We start from the raw sequence: 23,612 nt of genomic DNA on the forward strand, positions 1-23,612 counted from the left end.
ATCAACAAATTCAACCTTCATCTGAAACACAAAGAATAATCGTGTGGTTCCCACCTGTGCACCCAAACCAATCTTTTATTACTGTACCTGTGAATAAAAAGCCTTATAAATCTTTCTTTTGGGGAAAAGCGCAATCATCAGGAAGTTGTCTCGGGTATGGAATTCAACTGGTAGATGAGCAAGCAAGGAACTTTTGTAGTCTATGAAGAGAGCAGCAACAATACTGTTTGAATCCTGGAAAAGGAAGAAACAGGACAACAGTTACTGAAAGTGAAAAAAAAAGGATTAATACATGAAACAGCAGAGATCGTAACTACTACAGTCATAGCTAGGCATGCATAAAGACCGAACATTCATTAGCACAGGTATGGAGTAGAAGGATCAACTGCAGCCTGTGACAGGACTCCTCACTTTCTACTTTACAGCTACTAGAGGTACCATAAGCTTTAAAGAAAGCATCTGAGATTGTCTTAAGCACCTAAGTCTTGTCTTGCCTCAAAAAGAGAAGCCTGCATTTTAATATCTACTCTTTTCCCTCCACCAGAACTAGACCTTGAGCCCTTTCCTCTGCTAATGTTTCACAACAACAAAGCCACCTTCATCTACACCTACACATCTCTGACATGAATACCCTGGAAGAATGAATTCAGTATCAGCTAAAAAGATTAGAAGGATGTTATGGTGCTATTGCAAAGTGGGTTTTCTATCATTTCTTGAGTTTCTGACCTGAAAGGAACCATACTGCAATGAAACTCAACTATCAGGTCTGTAATTTGAAGTGCAGGTCACCTGCAAGTTGGAAGCATCCTATTCCTCTCTTTCTTTAATGAGCACAAGTTCTACTAAATCTATTGCTTCTTCACCTGAATCATGTCTTCACCAACAGAAAGCTGAAGCCCTCAAGATCAGTCTCCCTTAGTAACAGTGAACTCTGGTTGTCCTATTTTTGGTCTAATAAAACAACACCAACCCTTTGTTTTCTGGATGTCAAGATGGGCATTTATATGCAACTCTGAGAATGCTGAAGTAATTTATGCTTAAGCTTTGACCTGTAGCTATTTTCACACCAAAGTAGTAGAAAAACAGTATAATTGAGCAAAATGAAACATCCCAGGAAAGCAGAGTTCAAAGCAGAACTAAGCAGCATCCATCTCCCTTTAGACAGGAGAAATGAGCAAAGAACTCAACTTACTAACTTTAGAGAAGAAAAAGCACAAGTTGGGGAACACTTACACGAGAACTGGTATCAATTCAGGGACATTTGCAAAGAGAATCTCAACCCTTTCCTGTCTGAGCGATTAATTATAGAAGTAATCCTCTCAAAGTCATTGAGGCTACAGAAGAACATGCAAACACATTCTCCTAAAAGAGAACAATTCCTTTTAAGAAGAAATGGTTTTCAGAACATAGTCCTCAGATCCTGGATCCTGCAGGACAGCCTACAGCTTTCATAAGAAGTGACTAAAAGGCCAACTCATCCATGCTGCAATCTGCATGTAAAGTACCCAACAGTGTGCTCCTCCTCCTGGAAAATGTTTAGGGTTCCATAAATTGGAAAAAGCTGAAAAACAGCAGCAATAACCCTCGTGGACATTAGGTTAAAAGAACCCAGTTCAGTGTTTTACAAGATGTTAAGTGCTGTTGTGAAATCTAAATATTACTCAGTAATATTTCTTCACTTAATAAATGGCCAAAATGAGGGCTGGAATCAGTTATTTACACACTGAAATACTTGGTCTTGAATAAAACCTTAAAACTAAGCACATGGCACCTTAAGCCCTACACAGTAAAGATGCCTTGATACAGTTTACAGAGACTGAATTTAGACTGAGATGAGCTCTTAGGCAGAAGCTCTTCCCTGGGAGGGTGCTGAGGCACTGGCACAGGGTGCCCAGAGAAGCTGTGGCTGCCCCATCCCTGGCAGTGTTCAAGGCCAGGTTGGACACAGGGGCTTGGAGCAAGCTGCTCTAGTGGAAGGTGTCCCCTGCCCATGGCAGGGGTTGGAGCTGGATGAGCTTTAAGCTCCCTTCCAGCCCCAACTATTCTAGGATTCCATGATTTTATGAACAACTATAGAAGACAGACAAATAAACGCAAGAGTCTGAAGACTGGGTGGCAGTGGACCCTCCTGGGCTTGCTTTCACTCCCAGGATGGCTGGTGCTAAGTCTGAATAGTGCTGCCCTACAAGATGGGTCATTCATGTTTGACTCTGCTGTGATTGGGATGGTTTCTGCTTTAGACCTTCATAGTACAGGTTTTTTTGAGGAATCTATCCTGTCCTCCATGCACTCATGGTCTATGAGCTCCACGGACTTCAGGACCTCAAGCAGAAGGTAGGTACCCAGCTTCTCAGATTAGAAAGCCTGCAGCACGTGTTGGAGGCAGAAGTGCAGATACTTTCAAGTTAAAAAGAGAAGCATCTAGCAGGCATGGAGACAGAGCAGCTAAGAAACTGTCCTTTGAATTCCTAAGATCTTTGTACTCTTTACTTTAAATCCTAGCACTAAATCAGCCTATCTTTTCCATCAATATTGTTCCAATAACTTTAGGAAAAAGCAGGCTAACAATTACCCTTCTTCTCCTGTCACTTCTGAACATTTTCAGCTCCCCACCCTTGTATTATGCCAAGTCACTTGAACAATCAAATGCTCTCTGTCAAGGTTTAGCTTTACACAAAAATCTGGCACCAGTTCAAGAGTGATAGCCAGGCCCCATAAATAGCTAGTTTTATGAAAGTGAGTGTCTTGACTCAAACAATAGAAGGAAGGTCAATGTTAAAATAGCTTCTTAAACTACCACGGGGCAATCAATATCAAATACAAGAAAAGGCAGCTAAGGTAAGATTCTCTTCACTGTTGTGTTTTCATATCAATGGAATCACACACTTTGATTGTATTTTACTGGTTTCCTCCATTAGATGATGAAATCATAGCGACACAATGCTTTCTGGAGGTCACTGAACAAATGTGTAATACTGTACCTGAAGAAAATAGAAACCAAAGGAAACTGAGATTTTTAGGGCTTTTTTGTCAGTGCTTAGGAAACAATAACCAACCAAAATAATCTCTTTTCCATTCTCAAAAAGTGATAGCTAACGCAGTGTGTCTGCCTTGAAGAGGGGAAAAAATAAGCTGAGTTGCCATCATTAGCCTAATTCTCAATTCCCACTAAGCCAGAAGACCAAAACATTAGCTTGGCAAGTTGGCCAAGTGATAAAAGTTGACCACAGGAACATCCAAAGTCCACCTCAACTCAGAATATGCGTTATTACATGGAACAGGCCTTTTCTTCTCACTTCTCAACATAAACCAGTCAGTCCCTTCACCCTGTCAGTTACACAAGGCTCTAGGACAGTAGACAGACACCGCTCGTGACCTCTCCAGAGATAAGTAATACACTGCCACGAGCTTTTGTTTGAAGGTTAAATGTATTGTGAATACAAGGCAGCATTTCACCCTCCAATACCCTACATGGCTCCACGATGTTTGAACTTTTCTCTATCCATCACCTAAAACTGCTCAATGCTCTATGAATGTTATATTCTACATTTTTTTAATAAAAAGCAATTTTCCACGCTATTAAGACCACATTGGTAACTCAGCCTAATATAAAACTCCCTCCTCCTTACAGTTCAGTTCATCACTAAGTGGTTAAGCTGATCAATATCGAAAGCGTGGAGATTTGCATCAGTTATTACACTTTAATGCTTGGAGAACTGCAACTGAAATTGAAGCTCTACACTAGTACCCTAAAGAAGTATTGTCAAAAACTGATAAAAAAATCATGACAGTAAGAACAAATGCAATGCTCACCCCATCGTAGAAGGAAATGGAACTCATATGGTTCTTTGAAATGGAAATGCTGCCATGGTGGGGATCAGAAAAGAGAATGCCATCTGAAAAGAAGTACACTTTGCCTAGAATTTGAAAGAAAAAATATCAGATTAGCTGTATCTCAAGATTTCAGCACCACAGAACCACAGAATCAACTGGGTTGGAAAGACATTTGAGATCATCAAGTTCAACCATTACCCAGCACTGCCAAGACCACCACTAACCCATGGCACTGTGGGCCTCATCTACATGGTGTGTGCACATGACTCCAGCACTGCCCTGGGTAGCCTGTTCTAATGCCTGAGCACCCTTTGGGGGAAGAAACTCTTCCTAATAACCAGCCTAAACCTTCCCTGGTGCAGCTAGAGGCTGTTTCCTCTTGTACAAGAGGAAAAGAACTGGTATTACTCGGAGTTACATTTAGAACAAAGCAAAGCCAGGCAGTGAAGTAATTAAAACATATAGCTAAACATGACTGCCCATGTTGCTCATCGACCAAAGGATGCCCAGCAGAAATAATAAGGAAATTCAGACATCTTCCCTCTTGAAATGGCAACTTAGAATAAGATCTTCAAAACTGTTCACTATTAAGGCTTCACTTTAATGAAAAAGAGCTTGATATGAAATAGAATCTTCCCAGAATCCCAGACTGGTTTGTGTTGGAAGGACCTTAAAGCTCCTCCAGCTCCAACCCCTGCCACGTGCAAGGACACCTTCCACTAGAGCAGCTTGCTCCAAGCCCCTGTGTCCAACCTGGCCTTGAACACTGCCAGGGATGGGGCAGCCACAGCTTCTCTGGGCACCCTGGGCCAGCGCCTCAGCACCCTCACAGGGACCAGCTTCTGCCTAAGATCCAAGCTGAATCTACCCTCTTTAATCTTAAAGCCATTCCCCCTTGTCACTACGTGACCTTGTCCAAAGCCCCTCTCCAGCTTTCTTGTTGGCCTCTGGGCAACCTGTGCCCGGGCCTCATCAGAGATGTTCATTCTTTTATAACAGAAAAGCAAGCCAAAACCATATTAATTAATCCAAACTAACCCAGCTTCCTTTAACATGGAAGCCAGCAGACTGTATCAAGAACTTACTATACTACTTGTGTTTAATCACAAGCAATTAATCACAAAAGAGAGTTTCAGACTGATTGACTTAGTTCATCCTACAAAAATCCCTAACAGAGCAGCTGTATTAACACACAAAGGAAAAGGTTCAGCAGCCTGAGCTTTCCTGATGCATTTTAGTCACGAATGCATACCTTGTCACATTCAGACACAAGTGACAGGGAGAGAACATGAGTGCCTGTCTGGCAGTACCTTTTACACCTATCCTTGCCAGACTACATAGCTGCAACCTCAGCAAGCCCAAATTAGAGCACAGCAAACTGTCTCACACTGTACATGGAAGGCAATGAGATCAAGTTCGTTTTCACTTGACACCTAAGAGAGTATCTCCCCTGTTGAAGTGTTACATCATAGCCCTTATACCACCTACTTACACCTCTCCAGCCCAAGAGTTATCAAAACTTTAACTTCACAAATCTCCCCCAAAAAGGGAAATTGCTCCACCAGGACACAGAGCCAGTTTTCACAAGCCAAAAATACCAAGCCAACCAGTAATTCACCATTTTGTAGCTTTTGTAGTTTGAATTATGTGCCCACAGCACTGTATTGCACAATAGCTAAATGTATTATTCTGCACTAACCTTTCTGTAAAATCTGCTCAATGAGAGCAAAAGCAAATAGTGCTCTGTGAAGGCTGCTGTTTAATTGCCTTCTACATCATTATTTATCCTCAAGACTGCACTGCACTGTTGCAAAAACATTAAAGCTGAAGGCTTTGTTCTGAAGATCATCAGCTTAGCTGAGCACTTAAATGTCAGGTATTCATGGAATCATAGCATCAAAGAATGGTTTCGGTTGAAGGGACCTTAAAGCTCCTCCAGCTCCAACCCCTGCCACTAGAGCAGCTTGCTCCAAGCCCCTGTGTCCAACCTGGCCTTGAACACTGCCAGGGATGGGGCAGCCACAGCTTCTCTGGGTACCCTGTGCCAGTGCCTCAGCACTCTCATGGTGAACAGCCTCTCCTTAAGACCTAATCTATTAGTTCTCTTCTGCTGTACAGCAGTACTGCAACAACAGCATATTCCCTGTACAGAGGAATATAAAAATACTATGCTTTAAGAAGCATCTATGGGTTGAAGGCAAAGTATGGCACACTAACACAAGGCTGTGGAGTGAGGGAATCCCTTCCTAAAAGACCTCCCAAATTGCCTTTAGTTATACTACTCTGATATTCATGTCACTTTTAAGTTCTTGAAGGTAAAAGGACCTAAAGAGGAGGAATGATCCAAGACTGTTGCTAGTAAACTTGTGTCATAAAGCAGTGACTTGACTGAACTTGAAAAGGATGAAGATCAAGCATTTTACAAGGGCCTGTAGGGACAGGCCAAGGGGAATGGCTTTAACCTGCCAGAGGGGAGACTGAGATGAGCTCTTAGGCACAAGCTCTTCCCTGTGAGGGTGCCCCATCCCTGGCAGTGTTCAAGGCCAGGTTGGACACAGGGGCTTGGAGCAAGCTGCTCTAGTGGAAGGTGTCCCCACCTGTGGCAGGGGGTTGGAACTGGATGAGCTTTAAGCTCCCTTCCAACCCAAACCAGCTTGGGTTTCTATAATAACACAGTGAACATTTGGGCTAAGAAGCACTGCAGCTCCTAAGTGAAAATGACAATGGTAAAAAACTGGGACAGCATGTCAACTCCAGGAGGAGGCTTTGCTAGGAGCAATGAACACAACTCCATGAGTAAATTTAGAAAGAAATCATTCCAATCTCCTCCTACATCACAGGCAGCATGTCACATTGCCCAAAAGGTACCTATTTGCCTTTGCTTCTTGAGCCGGGAGCCCATAGCATCCTGTCACTACTGTAATGCCCAATCTTTCCAACCTAATGTTCCTGGAGGTACAGAAAAGGAAGGGAACATATGGTACATGATCTATTAAGGACAGAATCAGCCAGTTTCTGCATGATTTGAATGTTAACTATGAAAAAAATGCCATCTTCTAGGTATGCAAAGCTTCACTGTCAATCATGTAAGAATCCCATGTGCCTCAAAAAGCAAGCCTATGGCCCTGGTAGGAGTCCTTCTTCTACAGCTAGTGATTTGGGGCCTACAAGGATGCTGGAGAGGGACTCTTCATCAGGACTGTAGCGACAAGACAAGGGATAACAAGTTCAAACTGAAACGGGAAGTTCAAGTTGGGTATAAGGAAGAAGTTCTTTACTGTGAGGGTGGTGGGACACTGGCACAGGGTGCCCAAAGGAGCGGTGAATGCTCCATCTCTGGCAGTGTTCAAGGCCAGCCTGGACAGAGCCTTGGGCAACAGGGTCTAGGGTGAGGCATCCCTGCCAATGGCAGGGGGTTGGAACTGGATGATCTTAAGGTCCTTTCCAACCTAAACCATTCTATGATTCTAAGCAGAGATTGGGTACAAAAGAAGTAAGACATGGAGTTTTACAAGAGAATTGTAAAAGCAAATGGAAAGAAAGCTTAGGACGGTATAGGTAGGCTCACCAGACGTGTGAAACCCAAAAGCTCTGCATCATTCATGTTTAAAAAAACCCAAAACAAACACAAAACAAGGACATGCTGAACAACGCTATAAGCAACTGAAAACAAGAAACCACATCTCACCTTCTGCAGGCTTGGCCTGTGGATTGCTAGAATAAATATACGCTCCATCACCTCCAGTGAGGAAAGTGCCCAGAAAAGATTTGTCTTCCTGAACAGAAAACACAAACAGGAGTATCACAGACTGGATCAAGGACTGTAATCCAGGCAGGAATATTTTCTCATGCTTTTCTTCAAGAGAAAAGACTTTTTTAACCAGCATCTGTCAGAACTTTTAAACAGAAATTCTAGTGAAAGACAGAACGTCAAAGGATCATTTATCAATGATCCCCTCTCCCCATTTTATGCCAGTAGCTATTAAGTTACAAGCTATTGTCACAACCACAAGGCATAGCTTTTTGTTTTTAGATTGTCAATCCACTGAACTAAAAGTATATAACAGGAAAATAAATCTATTCATAATGAAGATTCCTGGTAACCACAAATGAAACCACAAATGTGAAACTCATGTGGTTTAAGATGTTCCCAGATCCCAAATTCTTTTCTTTTTCAGAGTGCTTACAGTGTTTTCCTTTAGCCATTTAGCATGCTAACCAAGTTAAAAGAAAGTTGCATCTAGAATGGCATTGAGTTTGGGGTGTTTCTTTGGAACACATGTGCTGCATGGGTAATACTCAGCGAGACTTCCATGAAATCCAAGCTTTAGTAGAACTCTTTCTGCTCTTGGCTTTTGCCATTCTTTGAAATGACTCAAACTTTTACACCCATTGTGTATTTTTTTGGGTAGGTCAAACTTCGAAAGAAACAGGGTAGAACAGGCAAGTCTTTAGTAGAAGAGGATTAACAGGCATAATAAAAGCCACTATGACTAGCAGCTAAGATTTTTTAACTACTGGCTCTTGCAAGTGTAACTTCTATAGTTGAACAAAAAGAATTCATTTTACCTTCAATATATGCTGTGCCTTTTCAGAGAGTTTCACATCACTATCTTCAACCTGCAGCCAGAAAGAGTCTCCATTTGTATTATTAGTAGATAAAGCAAGTCTGATGTTAAATAAAAAGCATTAAAGAAGATGGAAGGCAAACAAGACTCTTAGGTACTGTGAATAATTTAAGTCCTGAGAGTAGAGGGATTCAACCAGTGCAGTGCTCTCGTTACTGTGTCACCCTGGGGTCTAAGGAGTTCCTTGAAACACCTTCAGAGAATCCCAGCCTGGTTTGGGTTGGCAGGGACCTTAAAGCTCACCCAGCTCCAACCCCCTGACACAGGCAGGGACACCTTCCACTAAAGCAGCTTGCTTCAAGCCCCATCCAACCCGGCCTTGAAATTCAAGGGAATATTCCCCATTGAAGACTAAAATATTATTGAATTGACACAAATAGAGTATTCCATTCAGTCTTATTTTTTTATTACTCTTAAAGTGTTTAAATATGGATTGCCAAAGGCACAATGTTGCCTAACCTCGTAAAACTCATTCGAATTACACCTCTAACACAGCATAATACATCAGAGGTCTGGAAGGAGCCCTTGCTCTCTGCTGGGGCAAACACTGCAGTGATCCACAATAAACACAAGTCACACTGTGTACTTGAAAAACACCCAGGCCTTTACACAGCTAAAAAACTGAAGTGGTGAAAATGAAATAATTTAAAACTCGTGCTGTGAATGAAACCAGATGCCTGTTTCTACTTACTAGCTTTTCACTCCATGCCCCAATTCAAAGTCAGGATAGTATTAATATAGTAATACTCTGTTTCAATGCCCAAGTTCCAGGTCTTTTCCTCATACATCCACACTTTTATAACAAGTTTCCATTTGTGAATCTGTATGTACAGAAGAAACTCAAAGAAGTTTTGGTGTACTAACCAGCCAAGAAGCGTATCTTGGGATTGGTGCCGTCAGTATTATGTGGCTGGTTTCTGAATTAATGCTGCCATCTGCAGGGGAGTAAATGGAAAGCAAAGTAGTATAATACCACCGACACCCTCCAGACTTTCAATGAGTTACTTTGAGGACTTGAAATTCCTTTAGGAAATCATCAAATCATTTTAAGGACTTATTAGTGTTTCAGTGAAGCTTTCACAGCAGACTAGCTCTTGGTCTTAGTCTTGGTCTGTAACATGCACAGAGCTGCTACACGATGCTAAAGAAACCCTGCTTTTATTCTGGTCTTAGTATACGGCTTCTTCCTTTGCATTCCTCCCTAGCAAAAGTGTTCCAACTCCCATGATTAAAAACCCACAGCCTGCCTGGATACAACAGTTCATACATATTACCCAGACAACCCCAATATATATTTTTGTCACATGTAAACAACCTGGAGAACATGCACCTGTCTGAAGTTAGGGAAATTCCTTAGTATCCTGTATTTTCAATGCTCCAAACCCAAGCTTCCTAAAAGTCATACCCCTTTTCACTTCTGTTTCATCTTTTCCAAATAAAAAGCAACTGAAACTAAAACATATTGTATAAACTGAGTGCTACAAAAGGGATGGAGAGAGCTGTTTGAATTTCCTCATACAGTAGAAAACAGTCACTTAGGTTGAAGAAAACGCAGGAAGGGTGCTATTACACTTGAATTTTTCACACTTCAGCCCTGCTGTATCACAAAGCCGCCATAAACCTCAAAGTCTTTTAAGTGAAATGAGAGAAACTTGACACTTAAGATATTCAAGCTAAAACACTGGGGTCTTTTAATGAACCCAAAGGCTTAAAACCATAATGCTAATAGTAGTAACAATCAGAAGCCCTTTTGCTCTTCCATCACATCAAAGCTGTCAGAACTGCAACACTGGTATTAGCATTTAAAATAGGTACCTTTTTCTTTTACTTGTATCTGGGATGTTAGAAAGGACTCTGAAAAGACAACAGATCCCAAGCATCCTTTTCCTGTGAGCAAGTCTGGAATGTCAAATACCATCATTGATGCCTACAGCAATCAAACAGTTGGAGAGAAAGGAAGAGAAAGCACAAATTGAAACATGCAATTGAAGCAGAAAATCCATTTGTCTTAAACCTCCTGAAACACTCTTAGATTGGCTGGAAAGTCTGAGATCATTATTCTATGTTAATACTATATTCTAAATTGCGCTGTCTGACATGTTAAACTCAATTTTACCTTGTTTCAGCACTTGGAATCTCTCTCATCTCTCCCTTATATTTCTATTCACATGGATAAAAACTTCAACATGTCCCATTAAAAACAAAGCCATTTGAGCTCAATTCTCTAATAAAATGTATGATCAGAACACAGCAGCTTACTTACCGTTTTAATCAAACTCTGGCTGTCCTCACTATCTAATGGAGTAATTCTAGAAGAGTAATGATAATGAAATATTTAAAGGTTAGATCATCGAGTCACTTCAGAGCAGCCAAAAAAGCTATTGCATTTTCAAATAAACTCTTGATTGTGTAGGCCATTTCAGTCAATTACACAGGATGGGGATTAAAAAAAAACAAGCTTGGGACTACAGTGACAGGACAAGGGGTGATGGGTTCAAACTTACACAGGGGAAGTTCAGGTTAGATCAAAGGCAGAAGTTCTTTACTGCGAGGGGAGTGAGGCCCTGGCACAGGTTGCCCAAAGAAGTGATAAATGCTCCATCCCTGGCAGTGTTCAAGGCCAGGATGGACAGGGCTTGGGTGACATGGTCTAGGGTGAGGCAACCCTGCCCATGGCAGGGGAATTGGAACTGGATGATCTTAAGGTCCTTTCCAACCGTAACTATTCTATGATTCTATGGTATCAACTAAGTTAAAAACAAACTCTTAGTTTCTGCTGCTTCTGATCACTAATAGTGAATGAAACTGGTTTGCCCAGTTGATTTAGGTATTTTAGACGTTTTTAAGATTGCACAGAATTACAGATATTGAAGGATTAAACTGCCTCGTACACAAAACCATTCAGAACATCTTGCCTGAAATAACCCATGCAATGTTTCCTCAGAAGTTCCAAGACAAGAAAAAGAAACTTATTACTGTATTAAACCCACTAATTCATATCAAGAAGTGTAAGATGATGATACAAACCTGCCAAGATTATTCACAGCCTGAATTTGAAACGTGATTTTGGAGCTGTAAAAGAGAAACTGTACTGGTGAAAAATGGAGTTTATATTTCTTCTACATGTAAGAAATAAGCAAAAACAGATTTAAAGCAAAATAACTGCTGAAGCAATTAAAAAAGGGAGGAAAAGATAAATGGAATTATTATAATGGCTTTAAAAGCAAACTCCTGGTATTTGGCAGCCAGGAAGTTCATTTTAAACTTAATATTTGACAAACGTTTTCCCCTCAATGAAGCTAATACATCGACACAAGACATCAATAAGTACTTGATAATACATACCGCAATGCTGTTTTAAGTTGGGTTAAATGCAGGGTATCGAACACAGACATTAGCATCTGCTCTGCCACCTCCTTTGCCTGAAAAAGAAGGAAATAGAGAATAAAATCTCATTTCCTACACTCCCAAATCCCAGCCACCACAGGAGTACCCATATGGTAAACAGAAGACCACATACTAGACAACAACACACTGATGCACCAGGCTAAAATCTGTTCTTTCACATAACTGATTTTCCTTACTATAAGGTAGGGAAAACTCATGAAGGATGAAAAAAACAATTGTAGATGGATAAAATCAGATACACTTTGAAATTTCTCTGTTTTAAACAAAATTCAGAGAGACTGGTTGGAGGCCACAGTATTAACGTTATGAAGCTGATGGAAACATCTATTTTATGTTTTCTTTTGGTTTGCATGTAATCTTATATTGCAAGCAATCCAAATCAACAAGGACAGTGTACAGAATGGGTGCTTCATTTACCTTGGATTCAGTGGAAGTTTTAGCATAGCACTCAATGCCAGCAAGCACAGCCTCTACAACAGCAGTATATATTTGCGACAACAGCGTACTGAAGAGAGATACAAACACAACATTTACTAGACAGATAGAGTTTTCTTCCTCCCCTGTTTTAAAGGAGCTGGTTGTCCTCCCATAAAACAGCTCCTATATTGAAGGGGTCCTTGATGAATTAAGTGTAGGAATCATAGAATAGTTTGGGTTGGAAGGGAGCTTAAAGCACATCCAGCTCCAACCCCCTGCCACGGGCAGGAACATCTTCCACTAGAGCAGGGTGCTCCAAGCCCCTGTGTCCAACCTGGCCTTGAACACTGCCAGGGATGGGGCAGTCACAGCTTCTCTGGGCACCCTGTGCCAGCACCCCAGCACCCTCATACTTTTATATTTAACCTTTTCAAGTAAAATAAACTGAATTACAGCAAGTAAAATTGCTTGAATTACAGATTATCTTGGGGGAAAAACCTCGTGGCACAAGTGTATCCCTGCCCTCATCAGTCAAGGAAAAAAAAAACAAACATTTTATCATTGACTTTCATGGCAGTTGTGTTGAGGAGCACATCCTAACTACTCCAACAAGAACAGAATGGGAGCCCCGTGTTCCACAAAGCACAACAGAGTGAAGCACCTTCAGCAATGTCAAAAAAAAAAAGATACCAAAGCAAACCAGTCTTTTGGAACACAAAGGCAAGCAGATCAACAAAACAGTCCTAATTCCCCAAATTTTCACTCCTCTCATTGCTCCTCTGCAACTGCAAAGATGTTGAGGGAGGGTGGATAGAGAAGGATACAGCATTTAAGCTATATGCACCATACGCAAAGCATTTCTGAGGTATGGAAAGAAGGGTCTGAGGCTCCCAAACATGGCCCAAAATGCACCAATGCTTCTCCATGAACTTCCAGGGATGGGGCAGCCACACCTTCTCTGGGCAACCTATGCCAGTGCGGTCTGGTAACTTCACTTTTTTGCTTTTGAGAACCACATCACAACTGCCAAAAGTCAACAGTACTTAGCATGAAAGGTCACCACCACCGGCTCCCTCTGACACATCTTCAATCTCTTGCTATCCTGCCCCACTGCAGAAGCAAGAAGAGGCTCCTAAAATCATCCTAATGAGCAAGGAGGACAAAATCTCTACAGAAAGGTCTGGTTTATCAGGACTGAGAGCAGTACCAAAGCAGGTCATCTACTACGTTCTTAAAGCTCGACAGGTATCTACAACATGCAGAGAAGTGGACATCAACATGGATAAACAAAGTCTCATTTTGTGAAGGTTAAAATGTGCTGGAACTTTGCTGCTTACTAATAAAAAATTCAGAAGTTAACGTCTATCTATCCTTTATACAGTGAAATTACTTTATCCTTTAATGCAGTTAAATTTCTTTACAAGTTTCAGTGTTCCCTGCTGGCATTTTTACTAAGCATTATAAATTTAACATGTTGTTTAGCTTAATTGAAACTAAAAAAATCACTTTGACTTCTATCAGTGGAACATTCTCTCCTTCAGTTCCAGATGCTTTCCCCTTAGTATATATAAAGTATATTTTAAAGCTATTTAAGTGTTAAGATACAAGAAGTCAAACAAAACTTGCTAATATTTCCTTGCATACTTTGCTGTACAGTAGAAGGAACATCACACTAACAATTCCTAGTTTGCTCCTTGAAACCCTCAATGAGCAATTTGCCTCTGAGACCCTCTCACATTCACATGATGCTAAATCAAAGTGTAGCTCTGCAAAAGCCAACAGCCACTGCTGACTAAAAGCAGTTTTGACCTACTGCCACCAGGTAAAGAGTGAAGAATTAACCCATAATACAAAGTTGGCAGCTTACATTTGTTCAGCTTCCTTGTGGGTCTCGTTGTCATTTCCTGTGTTGAAGACAAAAGTGTTTGGTTTAAGCACTTTCAGAAGCATTTACAGAGATCTTCTTGCGCATAACATTTCTGCTGAGTATCTTACATGACATTTAGCCAGTATTTTATACAACTGCAGATTTAAAATAGAGCCAAGCACAGGTTAAGATGTGTCAGTACAGACAGTATATCCCACAGCCAAGACTAAGATCTGCATCCCTTAAAATGAGCTACACTGGGTCAGAAAAAAGATCCTGTCTCCTGTGCCTGGATGCCTAGGAAGAAGCTCAACTAGAGCATAATATGCCATAATTCCTCTCATTTTGCAAGCCTCCAAACATCTTCTTTTCAGATACTTTCTGAGCTGGATATGGTTTCAAGATAAGGAGACTGACTTTATCCATGGACTGCTGCAGGCATTTGAACTGTGTAAGAAAACTGCTTTTAAAGATTTCACATGGCTTGTTTTTATTAGGGAAGAGAGTTGTTAATAACACACTCCACTGGCCCCAAACCAAAGGATAAAGGAAAAAAATTGAAGAATTTTCTCTATCCTATAAAAATCCTCAATTATATTCTAAATTAAAGATAAAGCAGGCTTATTTGACAACTACCACTTTGAATTATTCTGTTTTGGGGAATGTTTTTCTATTAGCCGGTATGGAATATGGACTTAATGTTTGTGTAGTAGTTGTAAAAGGCCTGCACACTCAGCTCTGAGAGATTTTCACACTGGAAGGTAGGATGTGGAAAGGAACAGTGATTTATGATGATTTCATGCACTAATACAGAACTATATATTATCTACCACTCCATACCCTAGTGCTCATAAAGGAATCAAAGCCATGTTTTAATTGCTACAGCTTTTAAGTAATCAAAGAGAATAACAGCCTTCAATCACTGCTTGGCATTTTTAATGTACTTACCCAGGAAAGGAATGTGAGTGGTTCCAAAAAAATAGGTCCTTGAACAAGCCAGAGGTCCCTTTGGAGATACACACTGCACTACCTAGTTGTCAGTAGTAATGAGATACAAAAAGACCTTAGTAAAACAAATTGGTGCCATAACCAACCATCAGCTAAGTTCCCCTTAAGTCTTCTAACCACTGACATACTACAGGAAGAGTACAACACAGACTGAACTGGAGTGTAAAAAAGCAACTTACGTTTTCATAGGAATATTTCACTTTTGACTCGACCTGAATGGTTGAAAGACTTTGGAAAGGAGATGAGCTCTGACTTCCGTAAGCGTTAATGTGTGTTCAATTTCCTACGTCAACTGCTCTTTTCATGAAGAGGAAAGTGTGTCAGGGTCCCAAAACTATGCTTGCACTTGGGTCTTATTTACTATTTTCATGACACCCTATTAAAACAGTATCACCTGTACCTGTAAATAAACCACCTTTTTAAGAACAACATCAGAATCTGAGGACAACAGCGGAGCAAGTACATCAGAATAAAACTGTACTTGCATTTTGGAAGATATCAAAGAGTCTTAATGGGAATGTTAACATGGAAAGAAAAAGCAAAATTTGAAGTGTTTTTACAGAAATAGATAGAGTAGCAAATGGAGGATGAGATTTCACCAGGATGCTAAAACAATCCTTTCTCAGGCTCTCAACACAGGCAGTGTTCAGAATACCCACGTCCATCCAGCCCTAAGGCATCTCCGCATGAAATGTTGTCACAACAAGATCATAAACTCACTCCCTCAATCATACTCTCACTCCACGATGACCTGTACTCAACCACATCCATCTCCTCAGCAGCACAGACTCTGGACTCGCACAACTGATGGACACTCCCGGAGCCCATGGGAATTGCTCACAGGGAGAACTACACAACGCAAGCCCCACGCTACCTCTCCTCCTTCGCTGTGAGTTACCTTCTTGATGCACCCAGCCCAGCCAGGCAGAGGATCTGAATTCCCTGGGGTCGCTTCCCCAGTTACGTGCAACAAGCCATCGACCTCATCATATGTTTTAAAACTAAGCTTTTACTTGAAAACGGAAACAAGTTAATCTTACAACTTGAGCTTAACATTGCTTTGGAACACCACAAAGAGTTGCAGAGTTTCATGAACTGTTCAGTTGCTGAAGCATACATGGAAATTTGGATACACACAAGTACCCTGTGTCTACTCACAAAGTCATTACCAAAACGTGACTATTTCTTTTTAAGAAATGGCTAAACAATACTGATTAAAATAAGATTCTGTGTGTCAGAGTTGAGTACATCATATGCTACTTTCAGGATGATTTTTACTTTATGAAGGAATGCCAGAACAAAGGACCTCATGAAAACCTTTCCCCCACCCCACATATTTACAGCACCACATAAAAAGTTGTCTTTTCATAGGGGAAAAACGTATTATCACTCATTCAGGGATCCCTGATTTATCATCCATTATATGTCTTGGAAAAAGTAAGAAATAAGAAATTTGTCCCTTAAACTGATTGTTAAGGTAACGTGGTTGTATATACTAAGAAGAAACGGGCTTTTAACTCATGGAAGGTTATGCTCAAGGAAGCATTTTAAGGGCACAAAAAGTATACAGAGAAAACGCACACTACTTCAACATAGCAGATAACTACTTAGAAGCCTTACCATATGCTTTGCAGTGCTTCCCCCAAGACCAGTGTTTCGAACCAGATGTCCTTCTGATGGAAAATTAAAGTTACCAGAGTTCAAGTTTTCCTTAGTCGAGTGGCTACCAAACAGGACGAAGGGCTGCCGGCTAGGGCTAAGGAGGAAAGAGGGGATCGGCACCATAATATACAAAGAAAACTTACAAACAGCAAATAAAAATCAAAGATTTCAAGTCTGATGGACCAACTATTGGATTTTTAGACGAGTAAGACAAAAGCAGTTTACCATAGTTGTAGAAAAGTTCCCATGGACAAGACCAAGCTCCAAAGAAAAACCTGCTTTAAATATCTCAAGGCTGTTTCCCAAATGCTATTAGAAGGTTTTTTTCCCCTCTTTTTTAATGTAAATTGCCTTGAAAAGCTGACTAGTTGAAAATTTACCATCTTGAAAAAGCCTGAAATGACTATATTGTTGAACTAAGCAAAACTATTTTGGTTACAGTTCTGGCTTTGGGCCCAAGACTCAGCTGCAGAGGTCAAGGTCTTTCTTTTCATTATTTAAATGCAAACAACATAGGATGCTGAAAACAATGAAGGACATTGAACTGCACTGTTTAATTCCAAATAAAGAGGAATCTGCAGACATTCAAGTAGCTAAGCAACCTTTATTTAGCTCAAAACAGCAGAAGTCTTGGTTTTGCAACACAGGACAAGCAACCTTCCTCTCTCAGTTACTATTTTATGCTGAAATGAAATAAAGCTGCATTACTCAGCTTATACTGGCTAAGAATCAGGTTTTAACGACCCTATTTTAAGCATTGGTTCTTGTGCATGTTGTGACACACAAAAGCATACTGACTTTTTCAACCTTCATATTTTACTTGGGTTTGAGTATCATAAATAGGATCAACAGTATCATAGAAGTAAGACCATCATACAAATAGGACCAACTGAACTGTGTAAGATCATGAGTTTGTTTAGATCACAGAATACCACATAAGAAGGGACCAGCTATCTGACCATGAAGACATTGATCATACTAGAATGCACAAAGTGGATTGTTTCAAACATATTGATGTTCTATATGTAATAACTGCAGCACCAAATTTCATTAAAATCTAGCTTATCCTTCCCAGAAATACCTATGCATATTTTTTTTTCCACTATGTAAAGATGAGATGCAATCTACTGAGATGGTCCCAAAGGAATTAAAATCATTATAGCATCAGAGATCCAGAAATAACATAGAGGTACTAGTGACAGCACAATTTCAAAGGGAATAATGAGTCAATACCTGTTATCTGTTATATGGCTTGAGATCATTCCATGACTGAAATAACTTCTGAAAGGCTGTGAAGTAGAAAAAAAACCAAACTGATGAACAGGTAAATGAACAGAAAGCATGACATATTTTCACTATCACTGAGAAGAAACCTGAATTATCCTTCTCTGAGAAAACTCCTAAACCCTCAGAAACCACTTCTAACCTTCAGGAACAAACCCAAACACCATTAAGTCTGATATATAATTAAAAAGCAACAGCCACTACCAAAAATTACTGTGCTATTTTCACCCATGCTGTATGTTACCATCAGTTATCATAGAATCCCAGCCTGGTGTGTTGAAAGGGACCTTAAAGCTCCTCCAGCTCCATCCACCCTGCCACAGGCAGGGACCCCTTCCACTAGAGCAGCTTGCTCCAAGCCCCTGTGTCCAACCTGGCCTTGAACACTGCCAGGGATGGGGCAGCCACAGCTTCTCTGGGCACCCTGGGCCAGCGCCTCAGCACCTTCACGAGGAAGAGCTTCTGCCTAAGAGCTCATCTCAGTCTCCCCTCTGGCAGGTTCAAGCCATTCCCCTTGGCCTGTCCCTACATCCCTTGGCCCAAGCCCCTCTCCAGCTTTCCTGCAGCCCCTTCAGGCACTGGAGCTGCTCTCAGGTCTCCCCTTCAGGAGCCTTCTCTTGTCCAGGCTGCCCCAGCCCAGCTCTCTCAGCCTGGCTCCAGAGCAGAGCTGCTCCAGCCCTCGCAGCATCTCCGTGGCCTCCTCTGGACTCGCTCCAAGAGCTCCACATTCTTCTTGTGTTGAAGTCCCAGAGTTATGTTTGAGATTTGACACATGCAGCCTTGTTTGGAAATGCACATACCAGAGCTTCCACCAAACTCAATCTATCTACAAACAGGTATTTGCTCTGCAGACGTCTATCAACTAAATTTAACTATCAATGAACAAACACTCAACTGAATTACACTGGGCACTGCTAAGCCATGGACAGATAAGGTGGGATGGTGAAGTGAAAAGGAACACAATAGGTTTCTGCTCCCAGACCATAAAAGGTGACATGGGGCAGGGAGAAGAAGCAGCCAAAACCCAGAAACCACAATGCTGAATACTTATTCCTTGTGTGAGGATGGCATGAGGGTTCAAAGGATTACTGAAGTAAGCCTACCTCCCCAGCCTGAGACTCCGACAGCTCCAGAATGAAGGGAATTTCAGTATCAAAATTAGCAAAAAACTTGGTCCACTGGTGCTCAAAAACCATTAAATCCTACAAGAAAAAATATTCAACATTAAGGGAAGTGTTATGTCAGAGAAAGTAGTTCACAAATTGTACTGAATGAACCCGAATTACTTTAGAACGACACAGATTACATTTCACTATGAAGTATAGAGTACAGCCTGCCCAAAGAAACAACAAGTACAGGAAAATAAACCTGATTTAAAAGATAAGAACTTTCTGCTGGATTTTAAGGGTCTTTTTTAGGTGTGTGTGGTTATTTGTTTGTGGGTTGGGTTTTTCTGGGACACAGAAGAGGCAGGAAAGAAGAAATGACCAGAGCTTTGCACTATCTGCTCTTAACCTAAGGAAATACACTGGTTTGAGATCACTCCCAACACCGACCTCCTGTTTCCCGTTAAGATCTCCAAACTGAATGCATGGACAACTTTAAGTTTTGGTTTTTAGATCTGTACCTGGTTCTGCAATAAAGTGTATCTGACTTTAAATGAGCTTGGGGACAGAAAATGAGCAACAGGGTGGGGAACTGCAGGAGCTCATGATACACAAGTGGTAGTCAGTCATTTCTTCCTCTGCATTTGTAAAGACCATTGGTAAGTGGGAAAGGCAATATCTGTAACACCTCACTGAAGCAGAACAAAACAGGAAGGAGACTACAGGTAAGAGCTGCACTCATAAAAATCCAAGCATCAATGAAGAAAAGATTGCATCATGCTGATAAAGCAGGAACCTCATACAACTAGGCTGCTCTCAAGCTTCCTTTCAGTTACATGTCACATACTAACTTAGAAGATGACAATCATACTGATTTTGGAAAGTGTATTTCTCAGACATATATAATAAGCAAACCCAGAACTATGTTTTTAGCAGTGGTACAAGTATTCTACAGTATTTTACTTCAGCTACTTCACTACTGCAGCAATGAATGAAATTTAGTGAGTCAATGTTGATTATATCTTACAAGCCAGAATACCAATAAAGCCTATATTAGTAGTTTAAAATACAGGTTTACAATTAGAGGGGAAAACTATCACTGAAGAATTATAGAATAGTTAGGGTCGGAAGGGACCTTAAGATCATCCAGTTCCAACCCCCCTGCCATGGGCAGGGACACCTCACACTAAACCATGGCACCCAAGGCTCTGTCCAACCTGGCCTTGAACACTGCCAGGGATGGAGCATTCACAACCTCCCTGGGCAACCCATTCCAGTGCCTCACCACCCTTCACAGGACTCACAGGAAAGAATTTCCTCCTTATATCCAATCTAAACTTCCCCTGTTTCAGTTTTAACCCGTTACCCCTTGTCCTATCACTACAGTCCCTAATGAAGAGTCCCTCCCCACCATCCCTATAGGCCCCCTTCAGATACTGGAAGCTGCTCTGAGGTCTCCACGCAGCCTTCACTTCTCCAGCCTGAACAGCCCCAACTTTCTCAGCCTGTCTTCATACAGGAGGTGCTCCAGTCCCTGATCATCCTTGCGGCCTCCTCTGGACTTGTTCCAACAGTTCCATGTCCTTTTTATGTTGAGGACACCAGAACTGCACACAATGCTCCAGGTGAGGTCTCACAAGAGCAGAGTAGAGGGGCAGGATCACCTCCTTCGACCTGCTGGTCACGCTCCTTTGGATGCAGCCCAGGATACGGTTGCTTTCTGGGCTGTGAGCGCACACTGAAGCCGGCTCATGTTCATTTTCTCATCAACCAACACCCCCAAGTCCTTCTCCTTGGGCTGCTCTGAATCCCTTCTCTGCCCAACCTGTAGCTGTGCCTGGGATTGCTCCGACCCAGGTGTAGGACCTTGCACTTGGCACGGTTAAACTTCATAAGGTTGGCATCAGCCCACCTCACAAGCCCAGTGTTGATCTTTTCATGGAAGCTAAGAACTAACACATGTTTTGTCAGGTTTTGGAACATGCCAGTGTTGTACAGAACATTCTTTTAAACCCCAAGTGGAGCTCAAATCAGAACGTAGCGAAATCAAAACTACGTTAACAAAGCATAAACATATATCAGCTTCAAATGGTCTTTAAGGTCACCTAACTTCACACTCACTGCAAAAATAAGTCATTTTTGAAATCACCAATGCCTATGAAACCAAAGTTGTACAAAAACCCCATTCTTTACTTTGTTTTCCCAGAAAACTTGAAGCCAATTTAACAACTCTCATGTTCAACACTTCAAAATAGGGAAAACAAGTCTCTTTTTGGGTTGACTTACCAAGTACAAGAAAAGTCCCAAACATTTACCCCACTTCCACAGGAAGAGGGAAGGGAAGTATCAGAGAGGGACTGTTTAGACTGACAGCCTTGTAAGATGTATGATATTCTAATTTTCCTGACAGCAGCTGATAAAACAACCAAATTGGGCTGAACTACCAGTATTTTATTCACAAAGGATACTTACTTTTGAAATTCCTACATATTAAAATCCTATTTTGCTGCCAAGCTAGAAACTGAACAAAAATGAACAAAACCATATGTACTAATAGTCATACATTGCTTTCTCCTCCAGCACTGAGATCAGAGCATCACTTCAAAACGAAGAATCACTTTACACTGGCTGTTGGTATTTCACAAAGCATCAGTTCAGCCACTGTGTGTCACTGTTACCCACTTAAAGCGATCCTCAGAAGTGGTTTTTCCCGGAAGAATGGCTGTATGCTAAAGTGGGTTTTCCCCCCACCCTTGCTGCAGAAGGAGGATTAACCCACACAAACATACCACCAGTCTGTTCTTTGTACATAATCCTATGACCTGAAGACTACTCGCACGCCATTTAGAAATACTTTAAGGAGAATTTCAGGCAAATTAAGAAATTCCAGGAATCCAAGACAAGCTATTCTAGTTTTTTGTGGATTTTATGATAGATATGAGGAAAGAGACCCTACAAACAACACTATGCAGAGGCAGTAGATTAAGCTCATAAGCACTATTAGAACCAAGCAAACAAAACCACATCAGTTTTGCTCTGCAGCTACCCAAACAGAGTAGCAGCTGATTGAGAGTATTTCACCTGCATTACCTCAAAGAGCAAGTCCTCCAAGGAAACAGGATCCATCTTGCTGTATGTCTTCCACAAATCGACGCTGACATCCATTAACTGAAACAGATTTTAAACACACTGCTGTGAGAATGGCACAGATTCAGGTTTAAGCCACACAGACATACTTGCAGCACACTGCCCAGTCTAACAGCCCTCCTTAACTCTGAATTCAGCACTATTTTTACCCTATTGGTCACAAAACAACTGCCCAGATGTCAGTCCTCTGCTTTCCAAGACTCATCTCCTCAAGTGAGGGTTCGATGTGGAAAGTTTTGCTTCCACCTTTCAAACAAATCATCTCACAGAGTTTTTCAAGTTGAGTTAATAGCAAAGAATAGCATCAGCCAGTGCAAGCAAAAGGGGAAGATCAGTTTTCTGAGACAAGACGGACAAGAAGCAGATTCCAAGGCTTCTTGTCCTCCACACCAGGCAATTCTTACTATAAGCATAATGTAAATATAGGCCAAGCTGCTTTAATTTAGCAATCAGCAATACCTCTTTCCAAGTAGTGAGACCATGCATGAGAACACTGTTCCAAAATATATTCTTAAGGGAAACTTGACCCTGAATAATTTCTGCATTCACAGAATCTCCACCACCCACTTGATTAAAAGTTCACCTAATGGCTCACTAAATTGTCTGAATTACAGCATCTTGAGCAATTCTGATTTCTGTAGTAAGAGTGATAGAGCAACAGCCCTTAAAGCACTGAAAAAGACAAAGTAAGTTATCATAGAATCCCAGAGTGGTTTGGGTTGGAAGGGACCTTAAAGCTCATCCAGTTCCAACCCCCTGCCACGGGCAGGGACACCTTCCACTAGAGCAGCTTGCTCCAAGCCCCTGTGTCCAACCTGGCCTTGAACACTGCCAGGGATGGGGCAGCCACATCTATGGTGTAAATACTACAGAGCATAACAAAAGCACGTTTTATGAAGCACATTTATTGCATGGCTCATTAGATTATATTCAAATCTAGCAGCATAGAATGCACAGCAGAGGGGAAGTCTGTCTGAGGAGCTAAAAATGCACTGAGAACACCCCCTTTTAATAACGGCAGTTTTCACTTCAAGGTCATTTACAGTGATCCCAAATGTACTTCCTCCCATAGATTGTTTTTTCCTCCCCTTCTGTGACATACAGCAGCTGCCTACCAGACAACCATGCATAAACAGTTATGTAAAGAGTCAAGAATGCCACTTCCCACTTGAAATGCCCTTACGATTTTAAGGGGGCAGAAAGCAACAACTCAGGCTGGAACTGGCTGAAGTGGCAGAGCTAAAAGGCTTA

General features: G+C 41.3%; 1 protein-coding gene across 1 annotated transcript in view; it reads right to left on the reverse strand.

Moving 5' to 3' along the window:
- Positions 1–23,612, reverse strand: part of DNAAF9 (dynein axonemal assembly factor 9) — a 74,781-nt gene that overhangs the window by 25,451 nt on the left and 25,718 nt on the right. The window contains exons 7-22 of the mRNA XM_057401283.1: positions 22,305–22,382; positions 19,212–19,310; positions 18,058–18,113; positions 16,783–16,918; positions 15,103–15,184; positions 14,155–14,191; positions 12,288–12,375; positions 11,808–11,884; positions 11,490–11,534; positions 10,726–10,771; positions 10,278–10,389; positions 9,327–9,397; positions 8,404–8,454; positions 7,523–7,610; positions 3,814–3,917; positions 88–234 (exon numbers count right to left, since the gene is read on the reverse strand). Of these exons, the coding sequence (XP_057257266.1) occupies positions 88–234; positions 3,814–3,917; positions 7,523–7,610; positions 8,404–8,454; positions 9,327–9,397; positions 10,278–10,389; positions 10,726–10,771; positions 11,490–11,534; positions 11,808–11,884; positions 12,288–12,375; positions 14,155–14,191; positions 15,103–15,184; positions 16,783–16,918; positions 18,058–18,113; positions 19,212–19,310; positions 22,305–22,382 (1,317 nt within the window). The remainder of the gene's footprint in view (positions 1–87; positions 235–3,813; positions 3,918–7,522; positions 7,611–8,403; positions 8,455–9,326; positions 9,398–10,277; positions 10,390–10,725; positions 10,772–11,489; positions 11,535–11,807; positions 11,885–12,287; positions 12,376–14,154; positions 14,192–15,102; positions 15,185–16,782; positions 16,919–18,057; positions 18,114–19,211; positions 19,311–22,304; positions 22,383–23,612) is intronic.

This window comes from Pezoporus wallicus, unplaced genomic scaffold (assembly GCF_028554395.1).
Source record: "Pezoporus wallicus isolate ANWC-B61680 ecotype Strahan unplaced genomic scaffold, APGP_CSIRO_Pwel_v1 contig_8837, whole genome shotgun sequence".
In the NCBI taxonomy this organism is placed as follows: Eukaryota; Metazoa; Chordata; class Aves; order Psittaciformes; family Psittacidae; genus Pezoporus; species Pezoporus wallicus.